The sequence below is a fragment of the Ambystoma mexicanum genome, chromosome 5p, assembly GCF_040938575.1.
Source record: "Ambystoma mexicanum isolate Mex_15411 chromosome 5p, UKY_AmexF1_1, whole genome shotgun sequence".
NCBI lineage: Eukaryota > Metazoa > Chordata > Amphibia > Caudata > Ambystomatidae > Ambystoma > Ambystoma mexicanum.
The window spans coordinates 984,761,330-984,776,235 of record NC_090930.1 but is presented as its reverse complement, the minus strand read 5'-3'; the positions used below and the strand labels follow the sequence as shown (position 1 = coordinate 984,776,235).

The 14,906-nt window shown below is 44.5% G+C and overlaps 1 protein-coding gene across 2 annotated transcripts in view; it reads left to right on the top strand.

Annotated features, from left to right (window-relative positions):
- LYRM4 (LYR motif containing 4) overlaps positions 1-14,597 on the top strand; it is a 626,023-nt gene extending 611,426 nt beyond the window's left edge. The window contains exons 3-4 of one of the 2 annotated variants that reach the window (XM_069613460.1): positions 9,755-9,815; positions 14,219-14,597. In XM_069613460.1, the coding sequence (XP_069469561.1) occupies positions 9,755-9,815; positions 14,219-14,247 (90 nt within the window). In that variant the 3' untranslated portion in view covers positions 14,248-14,597. The remainder of the gene's footprint in view (positions 1-9,754; positions 9,816-14,218) is intronic. The other variant, XM_069613461.1, reaches the window with a different exon arrangement.
- Positions 14,598-14,906: the final 309 nt, after the last annotated feature.

The following is a 14,906-nucleotide window of genomic DNA, read 5'->3' as shown; positions in this document are numbered from 1 at the left end:
AATCATGCAAAGTCGTCCTTCGATGAGTTACTGGAAAATAGCGTGTTTCTTGAATGATTCAGTAGTAGAACGTAAAATGGAACAGTACATGTATATACAAAATTTGTCTCGTGAGTATGTTCGTTTTGGTGTTTCCAGTAATGTTAGCAAACGCTGAAATGCCCCCCTTTTATTTATTTTTTATATGGTTGTGTATTCGTTGGCGTGGAGTGACTACGCCCCTTTTTGAGTGTTCGTTTATTGAGAGGCTTTCACTTGGGGCGTTTGACTATAAGAGTTAGGTTGCGCTTGTAAGTATCAATCTAAAGCTCGACCTAAACATGCACAGCTTGTCCGTAACGTTTCCAGCACGCCTATCGAAAGAGTCGTACAATTTATCAGATTGAGTTACGGAGATAGCTTGCGCCAGCAGAGTAGTAGGCAATACCAGCGCTAGCCCGCCCCTTCTTCGCTTCACTTGTTTGATTGGGCGATGGGCACGCCTCACGATGGACACGTCTGCGATGTGACGTATGCCTCCCTCTTATAATATCCAGATAGGAACCGAGATCAAGCCCATTCCAATAGTTCCTTGTACTCCATCCGCTCCATTTACTCTGACTGTTTCGTGCATTACGACCGTTTCAAGCACTCAGACCGTTCATTTCAATGCTCTTTTAAACTGGGCCTCCAAGTTCCATCCTGCAACATTACTCCTTTCAGTCACTTTGTCAATTGGCTCTTCGAACTTTCTCTCCAAGTTCCAGCTTGTTTCTTCTCCGCTTTCTATAAAACGTCTCCTTTCCCATGTGGTGGCTTCTCCACGATTTTTCCATTTCACACTAGCCGGTGTCTGAAAACATCTCCGTTTATGGTTGTGTATGCTGCTCTCTCTCCGTGCTCCAGTTTGCTTACTTGCGTGCACCACTCTCGGTGGAAAACTTACAGCATTTCCAAAATATGGCACGTCTCCTCTCTTCTCGCTCTCATCACCACTCTGTGGTATCACACTCTCCTGTCATCTAGTCTTGGTGCTTGGCTCGTCCTCACTTATTTTCAAAGCTCTGCATTCAAATCTCTCTCCACAGCTCGGGCTGTTTTCATGGACTCTCCTCCGCTTCTCGGTGCACACCTGCAGTGCAGCTCCACCAAGACTTGTTTCGCTGTGATTCACAGCATGGCAGAAGGCAAGAGACGTAGTAGCTGATGCACACACAGTAATGTAACAACACTCTGTATCCCCTCTATATATCCTTCCATGCTCCAGTACCTCTGCTCCTCGTTATAAAGCACCCAGAGACAGGAATGCTCATCTTGTTTAGAATGAACAACTTGTCAAGCGCTACATTAACTCTAAGGAAGTGCTGGACCCTGATGCTATACCACACTTAAGTCGTAGTGGGACTGCGATCTTAGAACAACCGAAGACTCCCTCTAAACCAGAGGTCCTTAAAATAGCATTACTTAACACGAGGTCTCTTAACAAACATGCCCGAAACTTTCACGATTATATCCTTGAAGAGAATCTAGATATCCTCTTCCTTACTGAGACCTGGCTACAAGAACCCACCGGTCCGACCATTAGCACAGCTGCCCCCCCCAATTTTAGCATCCACTTTGAAAACAGAGCAATAGGAAAGGGAGGCGGAGTCGCCATAATAGTCAGACAAGACATACATCTTTTCACCTCTCCCATTCAATGCCCGGGGTGCGAAGTTCTCCATCTCAAATTCACCCCCTCTCAAAACAATTGTATCAATTTCATTGTAATCTACAGACCCCCATCACTTACATCGGACTTTAATGACGGCCTCTGCCATATTCTTAACAATCTCAAAGGAAAGAACTCAGGCACACTTCTCCTGGGCGACCTAAATAGATGGAGGGGAAACCCCACCGACAAAGGGGCTATTAGCCTAGAAAAAAACCTCTCCAACATCAGTTACTCAATGGCCAATAATGGTCCTACCATCAATTCAAACAACCAACTTGATTGGATTATTACCAACAACGTAGACCTCACAGTAACAAACACACAGCCCTGTATCTGGAACGATCACTACAAAATCGAAGCCACACTATCCCTGTCATTCGAAAAAACTCACCTCGACAACACACCCAAAACAATCCAGAGCAGAAACCTCAAGAAAATCATGCCAGATATTCTCTCGCAGGGGATCTCATACATCATGGATAACACCACAGATGATGATCCCTGTGACATTATTATTACCACTTATAATAACCACTTCCAAGAGCTTCTAGATAAGAACGCACCACTGGAAAAACAAACCAGTGCGCCCCAACCCCAACCACCAAAGTTGGTACACCGCGGAACTAGGCACCCTTAAGATAGCCAAAAGGAAACTCGAAAGACAGTGGCTTAAAACCCCCACAGAACTTAATACTTCAAATGGAAGGAATCTGACATCCTGAATAGAAATAAAGTAATTGACAAAGAAAAACTATTATAATGAGCAAATTACAGGTGCATCCAACTCCACAGGAAAGCTGTTTCAAATTTTAAAAACCTTTCAAAAGCTGCCTACTCTCACCCCTCCCTTCCAGCCAACCATGTTGGACTGTGAAAAAGTCCAAACTGCATTCGCACAAAAAATTCTAAAAGCTAGAGATACCATCTTAAATCGCAATGTCATTGACACCACACTGACTTTTAACAAGGCTGATCCCGAAATTAAAGTATCCAAATTTCAATTCACACCAATAACACCAGAAATCATGTCGGACGCTCTCTCCAACATGAATTGCACTTCATGCCCTGAAAATATACTGCCCCCTAAATTCATTCTAGACAATGCAGGCATTTTCTCACCTTTTCTTTGCCGTATGGCAAACTCGTCTTTTAGAGACCGGACTGTTCCCACTAGTCTAAAAACAGTAACAGTTACACCATTGGTTAAAAAGCCTGGCCTTGACCAGCAAAACCCAGCCAATCTTCGACCTATCACGAATTGCAACTTCTTGTTGAAGATTCTTGATAAAATAGCCACGCACCAACTCCAAGAATACGTGGACAAGCACGACTTGCTACACCCCCAGCAATCAGGATTTAGAAGTGCACACAGCACGGAATCAGCATTACTCGACGTTCAGTCTAAAATGCTGGAAATCCTTGATAAAGGAAAGGCCAGCCTGCTCATTCTATTGGACCTCTCGGCAGCATTCGATTTATTAGATCATGGGAAGCTCCGTGAGGCCCTGGGAAAAGCAGGAAACTGTGCCGAGGAAGCCATCGAGTGGATATCCGCCTTTCTGGAGGACAGAAAATCTAAAATCACCTGGGGTGGATATTCCTCTAGTACGAACCCTGTGGACTGCGGCGTCCCACAAGGCGCCAGCTTCTCCCCTCTTCTATTTAATCTATATATTCGCTGCCTCTGCGCCCTTCTCTCACAGTTGGGAATTTACTTTACCAACTTCGCAGATGATACACAACTGATTATAGAACTCAGCGGAGACCACACTACAGACAACAACAGGCTGTCAGCTATCTATAATACCATAGAAAGCTGGATGAAGGCCCACTGGATGTGTCTGAATGGTTCAGAACAGAACTTATGACATTTGGATCTACAAAAGCCTTATCCAATCTAGGCCCAGTTTATTCGTCATTCAATATCAAGGACTCCAACATCGTGGTCTCAAGTAAAGTGAAAACACTTGGCATATACCTGCAATCCTCACTAGGATCAGATGCACAGGTCTCATACCTTAAAAAGGACTGCCAATACTACCAGAGATTATTACGCCACATTAGTCCATATCTCAATGGCAAAAATAGTGCCACCATTGCTGGAGCCACGATTCTGTCCCGACTGGATTATGAGAATGCGTTGATGCTTGGTTCAAGTAACTCCTGCATTAAACAATGCCAGATAATCCAGAACAACGCTATTAGATTGATCACCGGGAAATCCAAGTGCGAGCACATCACCCACGACCGAATAGGCCTCCACTGGCTCGCCATAGAGGAGCGTATTAAATTCAAATCTCTGACACTTGTCCACCGCTGTCTATTCGGTACGGCCCCATCATACCTTAAAAAGGAATTTCACTTCTATGAACCAAGCCGTTGCCTAAGATCAGTCAAAAAAGGGCTACTTAAAGTTAGCCATACTAGAGTCAAAGCTACTGGACTCGGGAGAGCTTTTCCCACCAAAGCCATTGCACTCTGGAACAAGCTTCCAGATAACCTCAGACTGGAAAGCAGTTACTCCCTATTTAGGAAGCAGCTGAAAACGTTACTTTTCCGGTAATTCGTTAATTATTTAGCTTGGACTCCCTTGAGTCCTCCTCTTCTCTTTTTTATGTAGTCCTGTGACCTCTTTTTTTTCGTGTTCTTGTCGCGCCCTGATGCTTGCGAGCTTCGGCGCGTTATAAATTCATAAATAAATAAATCTAAATAAATAAATCTGACTGTCTATGTCCTGATGTACAGTATTTTGTTAGAAGCGCTATCTGCACTTGATGTCAAAATAATTACAAATATACTGAATAATAAAGTAAGGGACTGTTATTAAATGTTCAGAATCCTGGAGCGAAAACCGCTAGAAATGTCATAACATTGGCATACTAGTAAAGGTGAGAAGAATGTGATGAGAGCTGCTCACTGACAGCAGTGAGGGACATAACAACTCTCTGTATCTCGTCCCTCCATATCTTTCCAACTGTATCTTTAATATTCTATCCTTCTAATTCTATTCATAATATAGTATCCAATAAACTGTATCCTCTAGTTATAATGTTATCTGTTTCTTTTCAGCTAATTTTTTTGCTGTATAAAACCCAGTACATCCATCTGTGCCAGAGTGCCAATTACTGGTTTGCAGGCAGCAATTTCTTTGGCCTATATCCAATCAGTGCATGTTTTATTTTCTATATATCTTTCAGAGGCGGGCCATTCAAGATGTTGAGCCTGCCTAGGCCGGAGATGTCTGTTTGCAAGGCACGCCCACTCCTTGTACCATTTCATTCAAGTTAAGGGAACGATACAAATATTCGTCAGCCCGCACATGGCCACCTATGGTCAATGGGCGCTACTGTCTTTGTGTCCTCACGCCACCTCGGGGCAGACAGACCTTCTCTTTGTTTCTTTTATGCCAGTTCCTCTCCTCCTTTGAACCCTCTCTCCGTAACGTAATCCTTTTCCTGCCTCATGACACCACGAACCATGTTAGATGACCACTGATGATTGCTGGTTCTTCTCAATGTTACCTAGGGCACTTCTCCGCTTAGCAGAAAGCAAGGGAAGTAATTGCTGATGCAGACACAGGAATTTAACATCACTCTGTATCCTCTCTCCACATCCTTCTATTGGTCCAGGGCACGTAGCATACTGGAATACTGTGCTCCTCGTTTTAAGGGACCCAGAAGGGGGATTGCTGCTCCGCCTGTGTATGCTCTGTTTTAAAGTGTTTCTGTAAAATACCTATTCCTGAACAAATACAGGCTTTTGCAACATTCTCTACTGTGAAATGTGTATGTTGATTAGCAATCATGAACAATGATGTCTTCATAGATGTGCTATTTCTTTAATTAGTGAGTACTGTGATTGTGCAAGTAGGCACAGATGTAAAATGAAGGCTGTGTCGATACTGCAGGGGTTCTATAGACCCCCTAGAGCATTTATTTTTGGAATGCCTGAAACTAACTGAGCTGCGTAATCGAATTTGTAGCAAATTTGTATGGAATTTCTTTTTTATTTTATAATATGACTTGGAAACGTATTTTACATTTCGAGGATATATTTTATTTTATTTATTTTGACATTTATATAGTGCACCTAGCCCAGAGGCATCTAGGCACCTTACTTGGCAAAAACATCTCAATACTATCAGGTCACAGAGAGGTTACAGACAGGTTGCTCGGGTACAGAGACAAGTGTTATGTATACTAGACGTTAGTTTAGTTTAATACTAGAGGTTCATGTGTTAATATACCCGGAAAAATATTGCAGCAATATTTCCGGCAATATTAAGGCATGGAACCTGCGGGGGGACACCCCCGCACCCCTCTATTATTTTTAAAAGTAGCGGGGGACACACCCCTGCAACCTTCGCTTTCAAAATACACTAATATTATCCCCACTAAAAAATATTGCGTGTGGCCATTCCTGAAGACCATATATACAGCGATATTTTTGGTGGGGATAATATTACCTGATACCACCATAAGCGTACATTATTTGCTTGGTTGCGGCGGTGCAAATGGGAATATATTACATTTTGGGATGCTGTTGATCTTTTATGGAATAGGAGTCATTACATCGGTATAGGGTGCTGATAGAGTATTATTTTAGTAGTTCCTGGGAGAAGAGCCATGTTTTCAGGTGTTTGCGGAAGGTCCAGAAGGATGCGCTTCTGACCTTAATGTGACGGGTAATGTGTTCCAGAGTTGGGCGGCAACAGCCTCCCGCTTTCTGGAGCTTGAAGCGGGGTGTAGAAAGTAGGTGTGAGTAGGCTGAGCATGTGGGCCTATTGGATTGGTGGGTGTTGAATTTGTCAGCTAGATATTTGGGGGCTACCTTGTATGGTATTTGTGCTTACAGGTGAGTTTTGAAGCGGATTCGCTCCATGATAGGCAGCCAATGGGTGTTCTGTCTAGTCACAGAAATGTGCATGTGTTTGGGAATGCTTAACACTGTTTTTAATGCGTTGTTTTGGATCACCTGAAGTTTTTTATGTGGTCTTTCTTGATGCTAGCATAGAGGGCATTACAATAGTCTAGTCTGGATAACATAAGGGTGCTGGCTAAGGTGATGCAGCTGTCAGGTGACAGGAAGGGTCTACAGGCATCAATGAGCTTGGTTGTGTAGGCTGCTGATGACACAGTCACGTTAACTTGTCTCACGAGTGAGAGGGTTGAGTATAGGTAAAAGCCTAATGTTTCTACTTCTTTCGAGCCCTTGATAGGGATACCGTCAATGATGAAAGAATGGAAAGATTCTTGGAGTTTGTTCAGATGTGATGTGAGCCTATGAGAAGGAGTTCAGTCTTTTCATCATTAAGTCATAATCCATACTGTCCCATCCAAGCTTGGATAGTTTGATAGATTGCGTTGAGTGATTTAGAGTCTGTGTCGTATGCTCCGGAAATGGGACTGAGAATTTGTGTGTTGTCAGCGTGGTTTGTTTAAGTGACACCTAAGTCATCTAGTCAGTCAAATAGGGGTTTCGTAAAATATTATAAAGTGTAGGTGAGACTCAAGAGCCTTGGGTTACGCCGCAGGTGACAAGGGCTGCGGGGCAGCAGCGATCGGTGAGAAGACTCTCATGGTTCTGTTCATGAGGAAAGACTGCATCCACTGTATGGCTTTTGGTGAGAAGTGGGCCGCTGAGGCTAGGTGACGAGGTCAAACGCTGCAGAGAGATCCAGCAAGAGTAAGAGAGCTAGTTTGCCGTTTTCTTTAAACTTGTCCACTTGAATGTTCGAGTCCAGTAGCGCTGTTTCTGTCCCATGTCTAGGACGGAAGCCAGATTGGCATGGCCAAGCATGTTGTTAGTTTCTAGAAAGTTTTAAATCTGAAGGTAATCGGCTCTGTCTGATATTTTGAAGAGGAATGGCACTGTGGTTATGGGATGATAGTTTGTTGGTAAATTGGGGTCCAGTGTGTTTTTGTTTTCTTTTAGGAGGGGAAGGACCCAGGCGTCTTTGGTGTTATTTGGGACGGAGCTACTTGTGAATGAGGCATTGATAAGGTTTGTGATGAACGGGGACAGTTTGTGCTGCAGTCTTTGATAAGCGAGGCTGGGCAGGTGTTGCCTTGGCATTTAGAGGGTTTGAGACGAGATATGATTTCGAGGACATCCGTGTTGGGAGACGGGAGTGATTTCGAACAGTGGGGCATTTATCTTGCTGGTATTACTATGCGTCAAGTGGGGCTGTTAACGCTTGAGGTTAGTTTTTTTTGTTTCAATTTTTGGTTGTAGAAGGTCTATTTTGTCCAAGTGGGCTATTTGAGTGCCTGTGCACCAGCTCGTGTCTTTGAGACAGGCTTCTGGAGGTGGTACTGGCGACTCAAGTTCTCTCATGATGGCGAAGAGTTCCTTCGTACCTGATTTGGCATTGGTAATTCGACCATTGTAGGTGGGACTTTTAGTGTGCAGGATAGCCTCAAGTGTTGGAAACCTCTGCGAATGTTGCCTGCTTCAGTACGGATGGGCATTTTTTCCAGTTGAGCTCAGCCACTCTCTTCAATTTGCACATGATTTTTAGGTTCAGAGTATACCATGAATTGAGGTGTGCTTATGGTTTAGCTTTGTGCAGGGATAGAGGAGCTATTTTGTCAATGGCTGCTTGGACCGTGTGGTTATATAAGTCAACCAAGACTGAAAGTTCTTTAGTCAGAGTAGCTTGGACTGCCGTGATTGGGTGTAACAAGGGGAGGCTATTGTTTGCTGCCATGTTGCAAGAGTTTCTGGATAAGGCAGCGGGTTCCATGGGAGTCTTGGCGTTCTTGGGTATGTTGAACATGATGTTGTGGTGATCGGTCCATGGGCATTGGGAATTAGATGTGAGGATGGTGTTACAGTTGAGGTCCGCAAGCCAGTCGAGGATGTGACCTTTGATATGAGTGGCGTTATGGATTCGGTGTGTGTAGACTAAGGTCGTAATTGTTTTAGCCAAAGCTAAGGCACTGCTGTCATTGTTGTCGTTGAAGCCCTAGTTCAGGTCTCCTAGTTTGTGAACTAGGCTTAGTGTTTAAGGAGAGATGTTGAGCTACATCATCCTCAAAGGAGGATATTGGGCCTGGTGGTCTATAGATCCGGTGCATGTTCAGGGTTGGCGTAAGGGATAAGGCAATTTTGATGGAGAGTAGCTTGCCGGAATGAAAGGTGTGGTTAGGAATTTCCGAGATGTTGAGAGAGTTCTTAGCAATGATTGCTACTCCACCAGCTTTGGCTGTGGGTCTGTCCGTCCTGACGATGGTATAGTTTTCTGGGATGGCGAGTGAGAGTGCTGGTCCTGCCGCTGCGTGGAGCCACGATTCAGTGATGGCTAGGAAGTCTAATTAGTTGGAGGTTATGAGGTTTGCGATGTCTAAGGCGTGTGCTGTGATAGATCTGGCATTGATAAGGGCACCCTGGAGCGTGGTTGCTTCCGATTTAGTGGTGTGAGTTGGCGTACATAAGACATCTGTGATTAGTGGTTGTCGTGTTGTAGGAGTTTCAGAATTGTTAGGTTTCGAGATAGTGAGGATCACCCTAAAGCGAATGCGGCCGGTGGTCCGTGTGTTCTTAGCATTAGTTGTGTGAGATTTAGCAGTCTTGTTTATGCAGATAAGAGTTCTAGAGTTGAGGTGTGTATTTCTCTCTCCAAGAGGTTGAGGCGGTGGATGTGGATGTTAAGGCTAGGGGCCTTCTGCCTCTGACTGTTCAGGTTGCAAGTCTGTATGTTATATATAGACATGAATTTTGCTGTAATAAGGTTTTTAAATCTTGTTTTGACGTAATGATTTAATATGTGATTGGAAAAATGTGTGTTGTTTATTATTATTTATTGCGTAAAAAGTTGTAAAAACGAAGGGACACAAATAATGTTTTTTTTTTAAGTAAGATATGAGCATAAACTTGTAAACCCCATTATTTAAATCCTGATCCATCACCACAGTCCCGTTTGGTCCCCTCCCCTCTCTCTTACTAAATGCAATCAATGACTTTACTTATGCAACCTGTGATGGTTTATCAGTTGGCTTGGTGGGAATACAACGGCTTACAATACTAACTTCATGTTGTTGGGTGGGGTATGTATTGCAGGTGCCCCTGGATCTTCCTTCCCTAGGAATAGGAGGGATGGTGTGGAAGATGGCATCGAATGGCGAGGATTCCTGGCATGCAGTTGTTCACACGGCCATTGCATTAATTTAGGGCAATTAGAAGACTCGTTTAGTAAAACTATTGGATGGCTAGGCCTGTAAAATATGTAATTCCAGGCACCACACCCCCAGCAGAATCCATCTCAGCAAACAAGTATTGAGGCAGCTTTTTCTTAAATATATAGAAAAACACCTGCACTTTAAACTTGTAAATGTTTTAGAAAGCTGCACCCCACCTTTTCTTTCACTCTGTTCTGTGCTGCGACCTCTTAGACTAAGTGCACGAATCCACTCCTATCAAGAGCAGGCATCGAGTGCATTTCGACGAAGATAGATTTCCATTTAGACCGTGGATCAGAGCCCAGTAAATAATGATCTTTAGAACCAGGGCGTATGCTTCAATTCTAAAGAGAATCACTTACTTTTGATCACATTACTAAAAGAAAACCTTGCATCAAAGTAAAGTTTAAAGTTGGCTGTCACCACCTTTTGGTATTTGTCTCTCAGTATGCCAGGGAAAGTGTTTCAGTCTAAAAAAAGCTAAAACGGATCAGTCAGTGCATTTCTGCCAGTCTTTTTGGCGGAAAGGCGACAAGGGAGCTAGCTGAAGGAACCTAAATATCGAATAGTTTCAGCAGATAAATTATTACTTTTAAAATTAGTTACGTATATTAATAGGAAATGTGCATCTGCAAAGCTGAAAATGACCTTCTTTGGCCTAAAAAGGGAAACAGTTGTGTAGTTACAATACTCTTGTCTGTAGTTTTAATGGAATTCTGCAATATTTTTTCCAATTTGCAGAACATGACTGGGAGCATTCCATATTAGCACGCTTGGCGGGGAGCGGGCCAATCGGGAGACAAGGAGCGCAGGCTGAAACTGGCAATCTCAGCCCGTACTTCAAGCCGCCTGATGGGCAGTTCACCCGCCATCTTCCCCCACCCTCTGTTCCTTTTTTTTTCCCCCTTACCGTACCCACATACCTCATTGTGGCGGAGGACAGTTCTGCTCCGGCGGTTCGCCATGGAGAGGGAAGAGGGGTTCCGTTTGGAGCCCCGTCTTACCATTTCATGGTGACCATTTTGAGCAGTATTTTCTTTTAGTGAATAGGACACCGCAAGCCCGTTCACGAAAAGAAAATACTTTGTATCTGCCCCGTCCCAGACCTTGGGACGGGTGCTAATAACATTAACAACCCGTCCCAAGGGGTGGAACGGGTGGTAATGTCCCAGTGCCCTTGTTAAGCTCGGGCTGCCGGGACGATACCACCTGTTCCAACCCTTGGAACAGGTTGTTAATGCCAAACTAGCAACCTAAGGCAAAGTGATGGCCAATCAGGAGCCATAGAACGCAGCATGAATTGCCAGTATATGTCCGTGTTCACTCCAGGTGGCTTGTGCCTTCCCCAGGTGAATCTACTCCTTGCTGCATGTGCTGGTCACCCACTCCCTCTGTTCATGCACATCCCATCCCTGCTCTGACCCACCCCCCACAGCCTCAGCTGACTGTGCCCCCTACCAAATCAAACTCTAACTTACCGTTTCATAGACTTCCTCCTCGCTCCCGCTGCCAACCGTGGTGTGTCCTCCCTGGCCACAACCCCTGCAGTCATTGAAATGCAAGAGGGGCTGTGCGCAGAGCCCTGGCATTGATTTCATTGGCCTTATTTTCTTATTTGCAAACCCCAAAAAACACCTGATCACCCACAAGTTACTAGGTGCTGTAAGAAACCTGAAGGTGTCTCCCTGACTAGTCCTCGGGGAGCTGTCATCCAGGTGGCCAGGACCGGGCCATCACTATTGGATTCAGTTCCTGGGGGTGGACCAGTGAGGGAGCATCACCTGGATGGGGGGTCCTCGTGAGTGGAAGTGGGACACCGACCGGTGAGTGGCGGTATTCCCCTTCTTCTAATACCTTTTCCCTATCCTGCTATATGGGAAGCTCAAACTCTACACCCCCTCCCCCTTTTTGACACAAACACTTTTGTACATCACGAAAGACAACGGAACACACCAAAGCCGTATACTTAGCATGTCCCAACATGAGGGTCGGGCAAAGTCAGGCAATTGACCAGGATCATACACACTCCTGATGGCCCTTTCCCTTTCCCACAGGGATAAAAGGTGGAGCACTAGACGAGCAAGGCACACCTTACGACAAGACAGCTATCCAGGCACGGCAGTTCAAAAGCAGCAGAAAGGCAGCGAATATCAAAAAGTTGACGAGGAGAGAAACAACCTTGCCCTTTCCGATCCAGACCCTCAAGACCCCTGCAGAAGGAATCGTAAGACTGCAGACAATAGCTCAAGCGTGTTGTAGGAGATGTCGATGGTACACACAGTGCGCCTACACTGATTAGCAGGACTGAGTGAGACGCCTGCTACTGTGGTACCGGCCTTGACTACTGATGCATGGAAAGCCAAGCGATTCATCATAGCCGGTGAGTCGAGGGGAAAGCCGATAAGAAACCGAACTGTGTTGAATGAATGTCGCAAAGTGGCACATTGGGAAAACTTCAAAGAACTGTAAATTGTTAAGGGAAGACCAGCTGCAGAGGGAATCGGCACAATGGGGGTGCTCACTCGAGAGAGACTGCTTAATCCCATATTGAGTGAAAACTACTGATACCAGAACGCATAGGAGAACTGCCAAGAAAGATCAAAGTGGTCATACAGGGATCTAGCAAAATCCCTGTACAGTTGAAAGTCGTTGACCGGCAAACTGTAGCGAAAGCAAGGGAAGCGAATCTCGCATCCAGAGAAAGTAAGGGAAGTGAATCCTGCATCAAGAGAAATCAAAGGAAATATGAAGTTAAAAGACTGAACCTGGTGGATGGATGCCAATAAAGAGGAGCAAAGTCTAAAGTCCCAAGAAACAGTATGTTGATAAAAGTAAACCCGGCAGAAGGAGGTCCACAAGAAACTGTTTAAAAAGACATTAAGATTTGTGAATGCCAAGGAGAAGGTATCTGTGTAAAAGCCTGAGTGAACCCGAAGGAGGGAGTCAAACAGTCGATAAGGGTTTGCGCCCTGAAGAGTGGGACCCAGGGGTAAAGACATCACCCAAACATACATTTGGAACAGAACTTTTTGTTTGTTATTTTGGAGCCTATTGGATCCTCGGAGGTGAGAGACCACCGATGGCCCTGATACCTGAAGCGGAATTGTCGTCTCGTGCTGGGAAAGCTCGAGCGTGTACTGTGCTCAGGAGTCCCACCTTGTCCCGTGCTCAAAATGTGGGGAAGGGAGACCTCCGACTAACACATCCTGACTTATCATTTGTGAACACTTCTTTCTTTCTTGTGAATCCTATCCCAAACTCTTTTTGATATTTAGTTGTAAGGATTGGTAATAGGTTTTTTAGTAGGCCCTTTTATTTTGACAAGATGCCATCAGGACTGCCTTATTTTGTTTTGATGGTCGTAGCTTGCTCCCGTCTTAGATTTAGGTTTAGATTAGGCATTTTTTCACCTTACCTATACAGTTTAAATAAACACCCTTGAACTGTGATCACTTCTTTCGGCTCATATCTTTAATGGCCATGTATACAGGCAGACTGCCAGTTACTGCCATAAGCTATTGCAGAGGCCTGAGTGGGCTGTTACTGACCCATTCCAGACGTAAATGCGCAGATAAACGGTTTAGTGAAACCACTGATGAATTCATTTGTATTCTCAAAATGTGTGTGTGCAAGGTAATTTCTAGAAATGCCCAGTTGCTCCCACTTCGGGGAGGGGGATCTAAACTTGATTTGTGGTTTTGTAAGATCTAGTTATGCAAATAAGAAATTACATGAATCAAAAGGTCCATGAAATATACATTGCATTCTTATGGTGCAAATTATTGTGTCAGTGTTGTGATAAATATAACAAGAAAACATAGGGCCTCATTATGAGTCCGGCGGTAGCAGTGATGGTAAAAACGACATGGCTGCTGCCGGAGTAATTTTTTTTCCGGCGCCCGGTAATGGGGACTGTGGCATTACGGCCCCGGCGGTCCCGGTAATTGGCCATTGCCGGGCACAGAAAAATATTCTGCCCATTCCCATTCGAGTCCCATTGGACTCAACGGGAATGGGGAGGTTGGATGCACCGGCACCATTCATGAATGGTGCCGGTGCATCCGTCAAGGTTTGCGAGCAGGTGCCGTTCCGCCCGCCAGGTCAGACCTCGTAGTTTGTTACCGGACCGGCAAACTTGTAATGAGGCCCATAGACTTTGTTTCATGCTGGTTTGCTTTATATACTCCTAGTTCAATCGTGATGGCTATGCTTTGCGTTTGGGAAAAAAGTTTCTAGTAAAATTGCATTTGTTTTCCTTTTAGAAACCATCTTTTCTGTTCACTGGTGCTTCACTTTTGTTTATGCCATCTTTCCTGAAATGAGTCTGTTTTTTTTCTCCTTTCAGGTTGCAATTGGTCATCTGTACAGCTCTGAGAAGCTTATTATTGAAAGGCAAGAAAAGGACGCCCCCTGAAACCATGACCCTGATTGTCTGGCAGCCGGACCCCTCAATGGGGAGCCCTTGGAGATGTGCCTAACATTCCTATTTATTGCGTTTCTCTGATGTTACGTCCAGTTGCTGCTGCCACGTTTCTTTTAAATGTGTGTACCCTTTGGCCAAGTCCAGCCATCACATGATTCATGTGCAGGCTGTAAAACGGTGTGGCTTGCATTTGCTTTCATGTCTGGCCTCCTCGCATGTCTCTTTGCTGCCAGTAAGAGATGTGTCTGGAGTCCCCGCTTCGCGATATGTTTGCAATAAATCCCTTTGTCATATTCTGAAATGCGATGTTTTTTCTCATAAAATAAGCTTGGAAGGCCATCTAGTTACACTTTTATTTTTGTGGAACATGAGCTTCGAATTGTTCCTCATAACCGTTATTTTAGTTTATCAGAGAAGGAATTCCTTGTTTTATAAGGTTATAATTCGTTTTATTGAGAGGTTCGATATAACATATATAGCATGTTCTCTTATTTGGCGATTTGACAACATCGTGATGATACAAGCTCCCTCTTAGTGGTGGCTCTTGCACCTAACCCCTAATGTTGCAGGGGGTTTAGGACTATGGGATGCACGCATTGTTGTTTTTTTG